The sequence below is a fragment of the Alosa pseudoharengus genome, unplaced genomic scaffold (genome assembly GCF_046254945.1).
Source record: "Alosa pseudoharengus isolate Yale_2024_CS ecotype anadromous, Long Island Sound unplaced genomic scaffold, YU_APseudo_1.1 YU_APseudo_1.1_scf_11, whole genome shotgun sequence".
Classification (NCBI taxonomy): Eukaryota; Metazoa; Chordata; class Actinopteri; order Clupeiformes; family Clupeidae; genus Alosa; species Alosa pseudoharengus.
Genome location: NW_027468576.1, coordinates 12,103,024 through 12,119,720, shown reverse-complemented (window position 1 = coordinate 12,119,720; position 16,697 = coordinate 12,103,024). Strand labels below are relative to the sequence as shown.

General features: G+C 40.5%; 1 protein-coding gene across 1 annotated transcript; it reads left to right on the top strand.

The window, feature by feature from the left end:
- Positions 1-236: 236 nt before the first annotated feature.
- LOC143114705 (BTB/POZ domain-containing protein KCTD1-like) lies at positions 237-16,596 on the top strand. The gene is made up of 4 exons (XM_076276442.1): positions 237-427; positions 1,464-1,608; positions 2,737-3,042; positions 15,483-16,596. Exons 1-4 carry the CDS (start codon positions 237-239, stop codon positions 15,642-15,644), a joined length of 804 nt encoding a protein of 267 aa, XP_076132557.1. The 3' UTR covers positions 15,645-16,596.
- Positions 16,597-16,697: the final 101 nt, after the last annotated feature.

Here is a 16,697-nt window from a genome sequence, read left to right as displayed (position 1 = left end):
TTGACAATCAAATATATGGGAATGTGGACATATTTATTCAAATACTTATTTAGAAACATTTTTTTTTCAATGGTGATCAAGTTGAATTACATTGCAGGCTTCATTGCAATTCATGTTGTAAGCATAACAATACATTTAATGCATACACAAACTGAAATACATTACTCTGCTTTAAGACCACTCCAATTCCTGTATGTTGTGTGTAATGGAGAATGTTTTGCCAAACTGTTGTGTGTATGCAGGACACTCACCACAGCAGCATGTCAGGTCGCCCCCTGCTTGTACAGTCACCTGCCTCCCCTATCGGTTGCCATGGGATACCCACGCCAGCTCAGCTCAGCAAAACCAATGCACCGGTCCATATCGATGTGGGAGGCCATATGTACACCAGCAGTCTCGCCACACTGACCAAGTACCCAGAGTCAAGGTACAGACACATGCGCGCACGCACACACACACACACACACACAGAAAGTAAAGACACAGCATACCTTGGTAACAGTTAATGAAACTCCAGAAGCATCTATAGAGATCAGCCACCTCATGAGGATATCTTTGCCACTAACATACAGGGCCTGCTTGGATGTAAGCTTGTTGCAGTGTTGCATGCACTGATTTATGCAACAACTATTTATGCAATCGAAAGTGAAACAGCTAAGCTGAAGGCAGAACTCAACTGCCTACGGTTACAGTGGTCTCTGTTCTCTCTGGCAGCAGTGTGTTTTCACAGCTCTGTTGCTGTTCAGGAGAACAAGTGATTAAGTAAAGAATAAAGGACTACTGAAGAGATTAATTAATGACCTAATCTGGTGAAGTGACTACTGAAGAGATTCATTAATGAGCTAATCTGGTGAAGTAAAGAATAAAGGACTACTGAAGAGATTCATTAATGAGCTAATCTGGTGAAGTAAAGAATAAAGGACTACTGAAGAGATTCATAAATGAGCTAATCTGGTGAAGAGATTCTTAAATGAGCTAATCTGGTGAAGTGACTACTGAAGAGATTCATAAATGAGCTAATCTGGTGAAGTGACTACTGAAGAGATTCATTAATGAGCTAATCTGGTGAAGTAAAGAATAAAGGACTACTGAAGAGATTCATTAATGAGCTAATCTGGTGAAGTGACTACTGAAGAGATTCATTAATGAGCTAATCTGGTGAAGAGATTCATAAATGAGCTAATCTGGTTAAGTGACTACTGAAGAGATTCATTAATGAGCTAATCTGGTGAAGTGTGCCGTGTGTCACCAGTGGACATTCCATCGTTTGCTATCTGAAACACTCCAGGTTTCCTGCCACACCTCCTGGTCATTTTGCAAACTTTGGTGTTTAATACTTATTAAATACTAACTATTTCCTGCACAAGCAAATCAACCACCAAACTGTGTGTGTGTGTGTGTGTGTGTGTTGTATTACAAAAGTATTTTTTTGCATGTGTTGTTACGGCCCTTCCTCTGTCCAGGATTGGTCGTTTGTTTGACGGTTCTGAGCCCATTGTGTTGGACAGTCTGAAGCAGCACTACTTCATTGACCGCGACGGCCTCATGTTCCGCTACATCCTCAACTTCCTGCGTACCTCTAAACTCCTCCTCCCAGATGATTTTAAGGTGCGGCTCCCCGTCTCTGTCTTTCTTTCACAGTGGTGTTGTGTGAGTGTGTGTGTGTGTGTGTGTGTCCATGTGGAGACCTCTCAAGATGTCGTGCAGTTTAAACATGTTTGTTTATGCAGTGATTAGGCAAGGCAAGTTTTTTACATTTAATACAGAGGCAATTCAATATGATTTACATAAACAGAAGAAAATACGAGTAAATTATATTACTTAAACAAATAAAAAGTCTGTAAAAGTAAAAAACATAAAATCACATGCATGCACAGCTCTAAAATCTAGTAGTTGGCTGCGTTGGCTATGGACTTGATAAAGCACAGTGGACCAAAACCAGCAGACAACATGGCATTGCAAATGATCGCCAACATCTTGTCCTACCACACTTTGTCCTTCCAGCCAACTTTCCATGGATAGGCCTCCACACAGCAATCTGCAAACAGCCAGCTCTTTCAGTGATGACCTTCTGTGGCTTTCCCTTCTTGTGTGGGGTGTCAATGATCATCTTTTGGACAACTGTTAAGTCAGCAGTCATCTTCATGATTAGAGCTGTGTTTACTGAACAAGACAAGAGAGATACACTGTATGTATACTGTACGAATAGCAATTTACTCAAATGGAATCTTCACACTGGATTTCAATTCACTTTCCAAATGAAATGCAAAATATACTTTCTTCTGAAAAAAAATAATAATACTTGGACCACTGAGCAACTTTCTAGTACATTTTCTCCTTAGCCCAGGTAAGGCACTTCATGGTCTCTGGTTCAGAAGTGGTTTGCTACTAATAGGAATGTGACAGTTGTGGCCCATTTCCTGAAGACTTCTGTGTGGTGGTTCTTGATGCTCTGACTCCAGCCCCAGTGCACACTTGTGAAGCTCTCTTAAGTTCTTCAATCCCAGTTTTATTGGCCATAATTAGTGAATTTATATTAACAAAAAAAAAAGCTTTATGAAAAACATTGAACTTTTCCACTTTTAACTGTATCTTACTCTCTTACTCCCTTACTCTTTCTGTCATTAATTTCTAAAGTGTGTCCTAACCGTCGTCCATTTCCTCACCCCTGTGTGCCTTTCCCCCCTCTGTCCCTCTCCTTGAGCGTCTGTTTCTCCCTCCGTCCCCTCTGTGCAGGACTTAGCGCTGCTCTACGAGGAGGTGAAGTACTTCCAGCTGGACCCCATGCAGACGGAGCTGGATCGCTGGCGTGGGGAGCGCGAGGCCGGCCGGGCGTCCCGGGCCTGCGAGTGCGTGGCGGTGCGCGTGACGCCGGAGCTGGGCGAGCGCATTGCGCTGAGCGGCGAGCGGAGCCTGGTGGAGGACGTCTTCCCCGAGGTGGGCGACGTCATGTGCGAGGCGCTGAGCGCGGGCTGGAACCAGGACCACACCCACGTCATCCGCTTCCCCCTCAACGGCTACTGCCAGCTCAACTCAGTACAAGTAGGAGACTTTTATGAGATGGGGGGGGGGGTATGTGTTTGTGTATGTTCGCTCACACACATACACAAACACATACACACACACACACACACACACACAGACAGAGACTCTAGAGTTCTCACTCTAGAACTCACATACTAGAAGCTGCAGGCAATACAGGTTATTGTGAAGATGCCATATTTGACATTTTGACATACTTTCTGGCCCTGCAATTAATTGCCATCTGTAAGTTGCTTTGGATAAAAGCGTCTGCCGAATAAATCAAGATAAAGATCTCACAGGGAGGCGACACTGCAATCAATGGAACTGGCTAAATTAGACCTGTTTTCTAAAACTATTTTTACGTTATATGAACGGAGCGCTTCAGTTGCAGACCCGGAGTAGCCCCCCTGTAAGTCTTACCCACACACACACTCATACTTTCCAGTTATTGGGCCATGTTGAGTGGCTCTTCTAACTGTTCTCTGGTCAGTGTGCCCTCTCTAGTAAAAGCTCACTTTGGTTCATTTAATAACATGGCCCTGCCCCTGACTTGGTTTTGTCCCAATGCAGTTGATATTACGCAGTTGCTGGAAGCTGAATACAATGTGTTGTGTTTATGTTAAGGTTTGTTGGGGGGGGGGGGGGGGGGGGGGAAGCATGGAAGCATGTTAGGTCCCTGATAACAGTGAATCGATTGAGGAGATGGGGAACCCATTTCTTGAAGAGCCAAGATCTGCTAGTGCTTGATACCAAAGACATCAAACTGCATGGGAGACATGGAAATCTTTCACAGAAGCTTTCAATGAGCTCATGGAATTGAAGAATGATCAGAGTGAACTATCCATGTCACTGCTGGAGCGCTTTGTAGTACTAATGTATGATAGGACAAGTGACATCATGGAGGTGAATGAGGCCAGAAAACCTGATCACACAGAAATCTAGAGCTTTAGAGAACATCCCACCCACAAAGGCTGCACTTGAGCAACATATTAAGCGGGTCACTTATCAAGCCAGCTTCTGGTACCAAGCTTTAGTGCTTGATCCTGAGCAAAACCCTTCTGATTGGGGCTGGGTTATGGTTATGGTATTTAGCAGACGCTTTTGTCCAAAGCGACATACACATAACAACAATGCAAAGTAACAGTAAACAATTTAAGACTACATTAAGGGGAATAGCAATAATAAACAACAATGTCAATTCAATCAATAGCCTAATAAAAATAAATAAATACTATAATATACAAACCATAACGCATAAGAAAGCTTTAATAAATTAAGTGCATGTTGAACAGATATTATCTTTAGATCCCTCTTGAAAGACCCAAAACCATCACAGGAACGGAGAGCACTCATTCCACCAATGAGGAACCACTGAGGAAAAGAGTCTTGAATTTGACCTAGCGTTTATGACTGGTCTACACAACAGACGCTCATCAGAAGACCACATGCACTGTAAAAAATAATATGCCCATTTACCTTAAAAAGGTGTGTTACCCTGCTGCCTTACGTTTTTGAGTTAATTTGACAATAACATTTATGTTAAATTAACTTCCCTTACTTAGTCAAGTCAACAAAAGTTTACCTAAAGTCTTGTCAAAAAAGGTATGAAAGTTAACTTGATTAATTTACATGTTGTTTCAAAATATGATCGTTAGTTGAAATAAATTTGTTGACTTGAACCAATTACCGGAATGTTGTTCCCAGAATGCCACAGCCCGAGTCTTAAAGAGATCACATATCAATCCTTAAATTTAATCTTAAAATAAAATACATAACTAGACACTGATGTTAAAGGCTATACTGCTGTTGTCATGTTGTCGTGTAATTATTTGTTGGTGCCACAAACCATCAAGTAGATGACCATCCACAACAGCTTAATCCTGTGCATAGGGCATAAAGTACTGATTGTGCTAGTCAGGAACAGATGTACATAAATTTAATTGTGCAGTGTTGACATCATGAATATAAACTTTTTTTACAACTATCAATCCAGTTGCTACAGCTTTCATATCCATTACATGCATAGTAAACAAGGTCCAAGAACCACCACCATATAAGATGAATATCAAATCCATCCCAGGAGGAAGTACACAGACACATAATGCAAGTAAGCATTGAGGCCAAAGTATGGGTGAAGGATGAGACAGGATGGCAGCATTCTAGACCACTCTTCTAGAGGCCTCGCATGGCTGTTATGAACTGATCCGTTGTGGCTGCAAAAAAGGGTGTACTATGTGTTGCAGGTGCAAACAGGCTGCCCTCAAGTGCACTGATCTTTGCTCTTGCTCAGGAGACTGTTAGCCTGGACATACACAGCCAATAGAGACATGACATTAAAAAAGGAAAACATTGTTGAGACAAATACTACTACAAATTCTTTTGAAAGGGGTTCCTTATTAAATTGCTCTTTATCATATTGTTTACTATCTACCATTCCAGTATGTATTTATCTATCTATAGGCATAGCAGTAATAGGCCTAAAGGTGAAAACAGAAATCACATTTGTATGTGATTAGAATGTTGTCAGTTAAAGGTTTCATTTCAAACTGTCATAATGAACTCAATCAACCAGTTTGAATGGCAGTTAATGTAAGTTCTAGATCTTCACAGTAGAATTCTGGAATGACTTGTAAAAATATTTTACTCCTCAAAGATGTGTATATTGTACAGCAAATATCTAGCCCCAGAGGTCAGATCTGAAGTGGCTCCACGTCTGAAATTAAACCTTAGGGGAGGAAGATTATATCTGGTGAAACATTCATGCTTTAGTCATAAAATGCACAATTGTTATGCTTATCAGCCTAACTATTTTGCTCGTGAAATAAACAGTAGCCTACAATAGAATCAGAGGACAATCTCAAATTTGTTATACATTCAAATACACTGCGAATACACTGATAATGTTTATCGAAGCAGGAAGACCAGCTCCAAAAATTAATATTCCAAAACAAGATGGTAAGGCTAGTGTAGGCTACTGAATGCTAGCCTACATAGTGGCTAACTGGTAACTGGTAACGTTAGCACAGAAGCCATAGCCTACTGCTGGCCTGTCACATACGTGGACAGTTCACTTGGTGATAAAAAAATTTTTGGATAGTTATGCGTTGTTATAATCATCCAAGTTATGCCTTAACTAAACAATTGTTAAATAAGGTTCTTGTTGTTATGTTCTTGTTTTCACCGTTCTAAATGTATCTTTGGATGGTAACATTGTTAATGAATGTTTCAGACCATGATGCATTCCTTTAATGACGTCTTCAATAACATTTGCCTTTCGAGTATGCTTTCATAAATTCCCCCCCCCCCCCCGAGAATGTCAGAACAGCATTTATTGCACAACATTGCCAGTTAAAATGCTACATAGAGGACTTCCGGTTTGGGCCATGCTGGAGTAAGAAGCAAGAGAGACGAGCTCCGGCCTAACTTGCCTATAATTTTCCTTTAAATTTTTTTTAACGCCGTATAACTATAATAAAACTACTGTTATAACGTCTTATATTAGCCACGAACATATAATGAGCACCTCTAGACACAAACAGTCGACCTCAGCTGCACCGACAACGCGGAACACCATTGCTAGCAAGCTAGCTACTATGGCCTCCCCTGCTAACGAATGCTCCTCTAGGAATGGCGATGGAATCTCCATGGACCAGTTGGTGGAAGAGCTGTCAAAGCAACGTGCCAGTTTAAGAGAGGATATTTCCATCCTCATTCAGGAATCTGTTGGCCCTTTGCAAACTTCTATGAACGCTGTAAAAGAGACTGTAGATAACTTTCAAACCCGATTGACTGCAACGGAATCCCTAGCAGGGGAGAATTTTGAAAAGTTATTCGCAGCAGATGCAGCAATCAAATCTTTGCAAACACAGAATACACAGCTCCTGGATCGCATCGAGGATTTAGAAAACCGCTCTCGCAGATCTAATTACAGTGCATGAAAATGCACTGTACTGTTCTTCCTAGGCTTCTTCTTCTTCTTCTTCTAACGCAGTTAATGCAGCTTCAACCGTTTAACGTAGAAACTTCATTCAAACTGCGTTGCGTAGGTCTTACTTACGACATGTGGGCTTTGTATTTTTCATCTTTGTAACTTTTATACTTTTTAAACTATTAATTAAAAACTGTTCAAATTTTCCCCATAGACTTAACATGGGCTGATGACATCACAATAGAGCCGTTAAGCAATTAGAATCCTATGGCAGGTGTTCGGGCCACCTGGATCTCAACTGCCAGTCTCAGGCTTTAAGCATACAAACTGGCCCTATTAAGACTACACATCCTGTCCAACTGCTTCCTCTGCCAAAAACTGTTTCAAAATAAAAGTCCTCACTACAATATTTCATTGTTAAACAATTTAACCCTTTAAACTACTGAACTTTTTAACTGTTCAGCCATTGTAACTGTTACTTGTCATCAACTATGACTCTTACCCACTGTAGCTAGTTAGCATGGTTAGCATAGTTAGCATGTTAGCATGCTAGCTTGTTAACATGCTAGTTAGCATTTTTAGCAAAACTGCTAAAATTGATTAGCTAAGTTAGCTAAGTAACATGGTTATCATAGTTAGCATGCTAGCATGTTACCATGCTAGTTAGCATTTTTTGCAAAACTGCTAAAAATGATTAGCTAAGTCACATGGTTAGCATAGTTAGCATGCTAGCATGTTAGCATGCTAGTTAGCATTTTTAGCAAAACTGCTAAAAATGATTAGCTAAGTTAGCTAAGTCACATGGTTAGCATAGTTAGCATGCTAGCATGTTAGCATGTTAGTTAGCATTTTTTACAAAACTACTAAAAACGATTACCTAAGTTAGCTAAGTCACATGGTTAGCATAATTAGCATGCTAGCATGTTAACATGCTAGTTAGCATTTTTAGCAAAACTTCTAAAAATGATTAGCTAAGTTAGCTAAGTAAAATGGTTAGCATAGTTAACATGCTAGCATGTTAGCATGCTAGTTAGCATAGTTAGCAAAACTGATAAAATTAATTAGCTAGGTTAGCTAAGTCACATGGTTAACATAGTTAGCATTGCTAACATGCTAGTTAGCATAACTACTAAAAATGGAAACATTAGCTAAGTTAACTAAGTTAAGTATTATCCACCTATTTAACCGTTCAATCATTCCAACTATATTAAACCTTATCTACCAAGCAAATCATTTAACCATATAAACTATCCACCTATTTAACTGTTCAGTCACTCCAACTATATTAAACCTCATCTACCTAGCAACCAATATAGTTTGTTTTTACTCTGTATGATATTTTACATCATATTTTTTGCATTTTCATGCACTGTATTTCCTTCAGGAAATGCTTTTCTAGTTTGATAATTGTGAATGTTCCTGAAGACAGTGAAGAGGGCGAGGATCCTGTGGTGTTTATGTCAAACTTGCTGATGGGCATTATGGGCAGTGAGGTTTTTGACTCTGCTCCAGCTTTGGAAAGGTCGCATAGAGTGGGCAAAAAACCTGAATATACTCGAAAGTCTCCTCGGCCGTTTGTGGTATGCCAGGAAAAGGAGCGGGTACTGCGTTGGGCTAGACAACATGAGCTGAAATACAAGAATTCTACTCTGAGAATATATCCTGATTTCAGCGTTAGTCTGTCAAGGAGACGTGCGGAATTCAACAACATCAAGCAAGCACTTTACAAGAAGGGAATAAAATTCCAGTTACTTTATCCAGCCTGTCTGCGAGTCTCATTCGGAGGGAATTCGCTTAAATTCGACACACCAGAGGAAGCAAAGGCGTTCTATGATCAACAGGTGATGGCTCAAGAGTAAGAGATCCGACGGATTGCTATGTGACTACTTTGGCTGACGGCTGGCGGCTAGTTCACCTCCGTTAATGTTATCAGACTGAACTTTGCTTGAGGAGAGATGATGTCCTCACCAACTGATAATAGCAGCATAAAAGGACTAACACGGGCATTTTGAGGTAAATCTGTACTGTTCCCAGCCTACTATGTGCATTTACTCTCAAACGCTAAATTGACTTTGTTTGGGTTCATTCTAAACTGACTCATGTGTGGAGGTGGTGGCTACTAGCCATATATAATGTTAGCACACAATGTTAGTCACTGTTTAAAGTTGCACCTATCGTTGCTTAGGCTCATTGTCGGAATAGTCTGTCATAATGTGACGAATGTTAGACGGCAATATTGATTTTTTATTTTATTTTTTTAAATAGCTTCAAGTATAACTTTTAGATGGCCAAAGGCTCATTAAATAACGCACCTCCGGAAGATTCAAGATTTAGAGGGGGGCCAGCGGTTTGCCTATGTTCAGGAGGCAGACATTAGAGATGTGTGTGTTATGTTTAATGTTGGGATGGGTTTAATTATTGACATAACCATTTTTATGTATTCTGTGTTAAAACGGGTTTTTATAATGCCAAAGGGTTTTTTGTGTTCATTTTCTTTGATTATTATTTTGGAGGAGTTTTTGACATACGTTTACCTTTCTGCTATGGGGTGTAGCTACACTCCACCCCATTCCCCTCCTTTAATGGCGCATGGCTGATAGCACAAATTATAGTAGAGCAGAAGTAGGCGCGCCATCCACCCGATTCATAAGCTGGAATGTTAAGGGCATGAATGGGCCGATTTAAGAGGTCACGAATATTTTCCCACTTGAAGAAATTAAATGTGGAACTAGCGTTTTTACAAGAAACTCACTTGACCATAGCAGATCAAGTTAGGCTCAGGAAAAACTGGGTTGGACAGACCTTCCACTCCGCCTTTAACGCTAAGGCACGGGGAGCGGCCATATTGATCCATAAAAAAATATTATTTATGCCTTTAAAAACTATCTCTGATCCTCAAGGACGGTTTATAATAGTGACAGGTTCCCTCTTTAACACCCCTGTCGTACTTATAAGTGTATATGCCCCTAACTGGGATGATGTTGGCTTCATTAATAAACTCACCTCCCTGATTCCAAATCTAAATTCTCATAGGCTCATTCTTGCTGGGGATCTGAATACTGTGACTGACCCAGCTATAGATCGCTCCGATCCTAAAACTTTAACACGCTCCAAAATGTCCAAAGCTCTCTGTGATTTCATGGATCGGACTGGCTGTGTTGACCCATGGAGGTTTTTCTATCCACACAGAAAAGAATTCTCTTTCTTTTCACACGTTCATCATACATACAGTAGAATAGATTATTTTTTTATTGATAAAATACTCCTTCCCACAGTAAAGAAAGTAGAGTACACTGCCATAGTGGAATCAGACCATGCACCAGTGATTCTTGATCTTGTTTTCTCTCAAAATCTCACGCAGCGCAATACCTGGAGACTGAACACAGCCCTGTTGGCAGACAAACAGTTCTGTGAATTCATATCTAAAGCAATTGATGAGTTTTTGTTATTCAACAGATCAGACGTAATATCACCATCTACTTTATGGGAGACATTGAAAGTTGTTATTAGGGGAGAAATTATGTCATACTCCATATCACGTAATAAGGCAAGAAAACAGAGGGAGCAAGAACTAATTAACTCAATAAGAAACATAGACCGCCAGTATTCCACAGCCCCAACTCCAGAACTATATAAAGACAGAATCACTCTGAAAACTCAGTATGATTTATTAACGACGCAAAAAACTGAGAGGCACCTCCTGTGGTCAAGAGGACACTACTATGAGCATGGAGACAAAGCAGGTCGCTTGTTAGCTTACCAGCTGAAATGCAGATCAGCGTATGATCCCACAGATTCTCAGTGATTCACAGTTAACAATAGATCCAGTTGAAATAAACAATACTTTTAAAGCATTTTACTCAGACTTGTATACATCTGAATTTCCTCATGATACATCAAACATGTTACAGTTTTTAAACAATTTGGATATCCCTAAGATTGATTCGGCTGTTAAGACTGAATTGGACAAACCTTTGCAACTACAAGAGATCTCTGATTCTATCCAGAAAATGCAAAGTGGTAAAACCCCAGGGCCAGACGGCTATCCTGTGGAGTTTTACAAGAAATTTTCATCTCAGCTAGCCCCCATTCTCCTTGAAATGTTTAACCATTCGTTGAGTCATTCAAAACTACCACAGAGCCTAACAGAGGCATCTATTTCACTTCTGTTGAAACCTGGTAAGGACCCGCTTAAGTGTGGGTCATATCGGCCAATTTCACTTCTAAACACAGATGTAAAGATATTAGCCAAGATCCTTGCCTCAAGATTAGATACTGTAATGCCCCAAATAATTTCAATGGACCAAACTGGATTTATGAAGGACCGTCACTCTTTCACAAATATTCGTAAACTGTTGAATGTTGTGCACTCTCCAGCATCCAGGGGGATTCCAGAAGTGGTTGTCTCCCTTGATGCGGAGAAGGCATTTGACAGAATCGAGTAGGGTTATCTGTTTGCCGTATTAGAAAGATTTGGCTTTGGTTCTAATTTTATCTCTTATGTCCGCCTGCTATATACTTCCCCAAAAGCATCAGTAATAACTAACAAATTGGCTTCCCAACTTTTTCCTCTGTCAAGGGGTACCCGACAGGGATGTCCCCTCAGCCCTCTTTTGTTTGCATTAGCTATAGAACCCCTGTCAATTAAGTTGAGAACATCACACGCCATACATGGGATTCACAGGATGGGAGTTGAACATAGGATTTCTCTATATGCTGACGATTTATTGCTCTATATATCAGATCCAGTGTCATGTGTCCCTGATGTTGTGGAAATGTTACATGTATTTGGGCTTTTCTCTGGCTACAAATTGAACATGTCCAAAAGTGAATGCTTTCCAATCAATAATTCAGCTCTTCATATTTCGGATACTGCACTCCCTTTCCGCATTTCCAAGTCTGGCTTTAGATACTTAGGCATACAGGTCACCCGTAACTTCTCTGATCTTTATGAAGAGAATTTCAAACCCCTCATGAGAAAGCTAGAATCCGATCTTCAGAGATGGTCAGCCCTATACTTATCTCTCACAGGTAGAGTTAATTGTATAAAAATGAATGTTTTACCTAGATTTTTGTATTTGTTTCAATGTCTCCCAGTATTTTTGTCCAAATCATTTTTTCAGTCTTTGAATAAGTTAATCTTTTCTGTGGGATGGTAAAACTCCTAGAATCCGGAGGGAGTTTCTAGAGAGACCCAAGAGCCAAGGTGGCCTAGCGCTTCCCAATTTAAGGAATTATTATTGGGCGTCAAATATACAAAAAGTTATTTACTGGTTTCATTCTCCAGAATTGGAATGGTGCCAAGTTGAAGCAAACTCCTGCTTATCAACATCTCCCTCTGCTTTGGCTACAGCAAAATTACCTTTCTCACCATCACAGTATACATCAAGCCTCGTAGTACATTCTACTCTCAAAATTTGGGCGCAATTTAGACAACATTTCAAACTTCTTGATTTTTCTATGTGTAGCCCTATCTCCAATAACCACCTCTTTCCTGCAGCCAGAATGGATCATACCTTTAAACAGTGGCAAAGAGTGGGTCTTATTAGATGTAGTGACTTTTATATAGATGGCCTTTTTGGCAGCTTTAATGACCTTACAAAGAAATTTAAACTACAACGGTCAGATTTATTTAGATATTTTCAGGTCCGTCACTTTATCCAAACATGGAGTTCAACCTTTCCAGCCTTACCAGCAAACTCAGAGTTGGACAACATCTTACAGATTCCTGTGCAGAGTAAAGGCCAGATTTCAATTATATCCAACACAATACTTTCTTTACAAAAGGTGTCATTAGATAAAATCAGGAATGATTGGGCTGAAGAACTTGGGATGGAGATACCTGATGCAGCTTGGGACTGTGCTCAGAGTAGAGTTAATGGAACATCCTCCTGTGCCCGCCTCAACCTGATACAGTTTAAAGTTTTTCACAGAATTTATTACACCAAATTAAAGCTGTCCAGAATCTATCCAGACATTGATGACCGCTGTAATTCTACTTCAGCAGACATGGCTCATATGTTTTGGACTTGTCCAAAGTTAAGAGACTTTTGGTCATCTGTTTGCAGAACTTTAAATGAAGCGTTTGACACCGATGTGAAGCCAAATGCAGAAATGGCCATTTTTGGTGTACTAGTGAGTGAAGTCTCAATGACTACTGATAAGAAAAACGCGTTTGCCTTTGCCTCCCTTTTGGCTCGTAGAAGGATAGTCCTCGAGTGGAAATCTCATCAACCACCGAATGCATCAGTCTGGCTTAAGGACCTGATGCTATTCCTAAAATTAGAAAAAATTAAGTATTTCTCTAGAGCAGCGGTTCCCAAACTTTTCCTCCCGCGTACCACTGCTTACATTACGACTCGGCTCGCGTACCCCCACCATCCGACACATAAACACATAAAAACGTAACACATTCTAGAACCCTCCCCCCCCCCCCCCCCACGTTCACAATATGTGTCCGTTTCCCGGTTGTAGGTGCGTGCATTTGGAAATGAAAACTAGCCTGCATAGTAGCCTAACTACATCCACATACAATATCTTATAATAGGCCTACAACAACGCCTGACAAGGATGTATTCGTTTGGACAACATTAGGCTATACAGCCTAGAAAGGCTACCTTTAGTTTGTTAAATGTAAAGCCTAGCTTAATGTTACCTTGTTCTTGCCCATCTGAAATAACTCCTAGCTTTGCTGCTTCCCTCCTTTCTGTTTTTGTTGTTTTCAAAAACCTGTTATATCCGCGAAACTTTCCCCCCACGGACCATCCGACGCATTCAAAAGTAACGCATTATATTAGCTAATTCAGGCGTCATGTTTAATAAGCTGCCCTTTTTTTTATGAACACATACAGAGTTTATAAATGATATCCTTTAATTTCATGTTTCCATATCATTATGACCTGATTCGAAATTATGTATTTATTCATTCAATTACAAAATATTTAAAATTTTCATTTTAACACCTGTCCGCCATAGCCCTTTTCATCTCGCGTACCCCCTAGAAGCAGCTCGCGTACCACCGGGGGTACGCGTACCACAGTTTGGGAATCCCTGCTCTAGAGGATCAACCAATACATTCCATAAAATATGGGATCCATTGTTGTCATACTTTGAGAGGCTTAACACTCTCCCCCCAGATGATATAAGGCCCTGATAATGTAAGACCTTGCCCTATATGCACAATTGTGTGTTGTCTGATATATGATGTGCCCTCTACACGGAGTGGGAATTACTCCCTCCCTCAACTTCCTCCTCCCCCCCCTCTTTTTTTTATTTTATTTATTTATTTATTTTATTACTTATTTATTATTATTATTATTATTATTATTATTATTATTATTATTATTATTATTTTATTTATTTAAATGGCAGTATATGGGTGGTGTGGGTGGGATGGGTTTGATTCAAAATAAGAAAACAGAAATCAAGAAGAGACTGTACCTGAATGTATGGATCTGTTTTGTCTTACCTTTCTTGAATAAAAACATGGTATAAAAAAAAATGCTACATAGTACATACTGCTGCTATAAATGTGTCTGGGTAGGCGGCCTACATACTCTATTGTTCACATATGCCACCAACACCATCACAACCTCACATTTGCCACTAACGCCAATCAAGCAGACATTCCTTCCTCCGTTATTTTTTTAACCACCAGCCGCCACTGATATATATATACGCATGCAGTCAGGCATGAATATGTGAACATACTCTCAGTCTTTCCTGCTTACATATATACAGTACACATTCCCACATATATTATTCAGTGAATCCTGAATTGATTTTGTATGTTTCGTATGTTTGCTTGTTGGCGAGTGTATCCGTGAATGTCTGTGTGAATGCATATCTGTGCATGATGTCTGTATGTCTTCAGGCACTAGGAATTCAGTTGGGTTATTAACGGCTCTTCCCTGTGGCGTCTGCAGAATATACTAATGGAGGAGAGACACGGAGGGGGAGCGTGAGGACAGCATGAGCGAGAGAGGTCAAATCATAATGCACGACGGAGAGAGAGAGAGAGAGAGATAGAGAAAGAGGGGGAAGAGTGAGAGAAAGAGAGATATAGAGAGAAAGAGGGGGAAGAGTGAGAGAGAGAGAGAGGCAGGAGGGGGAGATTTGAGGGAAAGAATAAGGGGATTTGGGTTGAAGGGGGGGGGCACACCTCCTTAGGGCACACTAATGGAATGTAATCTCACTGCTCTCTGGAGAGCATCTCTGCTCTGGAAAACGATCAGCCTGTTTGCATGGGTCTCAGGGAAACAGAAACACAGCACAGAGTTTTTAAAAATGCTCTCTTATTCTGTTTCTCTGTGTGTGTGTGTTTGTGTGTGTGTGTGTGCTTCTCTGTGAGTTTGCGCATGTATGAATGTGTCTTTGTGTGTTTGTGTGCGTGTGTGTGCTTCTGTGTGTGACTGTTTACTGTATGTATGCTTTTGTGTGTGTATGCGTGTGTGTGTGTGTATGCTTCTCTGTGTGACTCTCTATGTATGCTCTTGTGTCTCTCTGTGTGTGTGTGTGTGTGTGTGTGTAGGTGCTGGAGCGACTCCAGCAGAGAGGCTTTGAGATCGTGGGCTCGTGTGGCGGGGGCGTGGACTCGTCCCAGTTCAGCGAGTACGTCCTGATGCGTGAGGTCGGGCGAAGCCCTCGCGGGGTCACCTCCGTCATCTGCATCAAGCAGGAGCCCCTCAACTAGAACCAGGGGTCGAAGGTCACTGGATGTGACCTATCATCTAAACATGGATGCTCTGTTTGGAGGACCACATAATAGACTCACTGAATAACTGCACCACTGCAGACTGAAACTGTGTCAGAGGGCTCTTTTGAGGGCAAACGCCTCCAGACAATTTTTAAAAAACGAAAGTTTGTTTTAAAACTTCACAGAGACTTTGATCATAATGAAAGTGATTGTCTTCTCGGGTAGAAGAAAGAATGGTAGAAACTAATATGAGCATCTATTATGAAGAAGCAATGAATTAGCGACAACTCGTCAACATGTTTATATAGGATATCATGTCAAAATGACTTCAAGTAGCGTATGAACCACATTCTTGAAATGTTTGAATGAATTACATAATCTGTGTCATCTTTTCATTGGCAGCTACTTCATCTCTACTACTACTACCACTACTACTACTACTACAACAACACACACACACACACACACTTTAGGTCAGTTGTGTTTTATCTGGTGCCACTCAGAAAGATAAAAAAATTATTGTCTTTGCCATGTTTGTTTCTGCCAGTGTCAGTGGTCATATCCAAGAAGAGAAAGAGAGTTCTACAACCTAACTTCCCACACACACACAGCCATGTACAACAAGTGTCTGTGAAATGACAGCTGGCAGGACAGAAACAACCGCCACTGAATGGAAGTTTCTGCATATTTTCCCCAACAGGTCTATAGGCCTATTTGTTTGTTCATAGTGGACAAAGACCTTTATTCTGGCTCACCTGTAATTGTGATCTGATTTCTGGAGAAGAGTCAATGCAGGGTTCATAGATGTATATGAAATTCTGGCAAGTATAATGTAAACTCACAAAGTACAGTCTTTGGCACTTAACTCATGGCTCTTTCTATGGACTTTTCATAAACAGCGCATTATTTGAATCAAAACGTTCCTGCAAGACCAGACTTAAGTTACAGGACAAAATAAGAGTTAAAATCTACCAGACCTTAATCATGACGAATGTAATTTGATTCTGACAATAAAAGTTTCTTTAAGAAACACGAATTTTGTGTCGTTAT

Excerpts from the sequence above, each read along its gene's own strand:
- LOC143114705 (XM_076276442.1), top strand. The coding sequence starts at position 237 with ATGCAGGACACTCACCACAGCAGCATGTCAGGTCGCCCCCTGCTTGTA. Across the intron at positions 1,609-2,736 it reads TCCTCCCAGATGATTTTAAG|GACTTAGCGCTGCTCTACGA; the intron begins GTGCGGCTCCCC and ends CCCTCTGTGCAG. Across the intron at positions 3,043-15,482 it reads GCCAGCTCAACTCAGTACAA|GTGCTGGAGCGACTCCAGCA; the intron begins GTAGGAGACTTT and ends GTGTGTGTGTAG.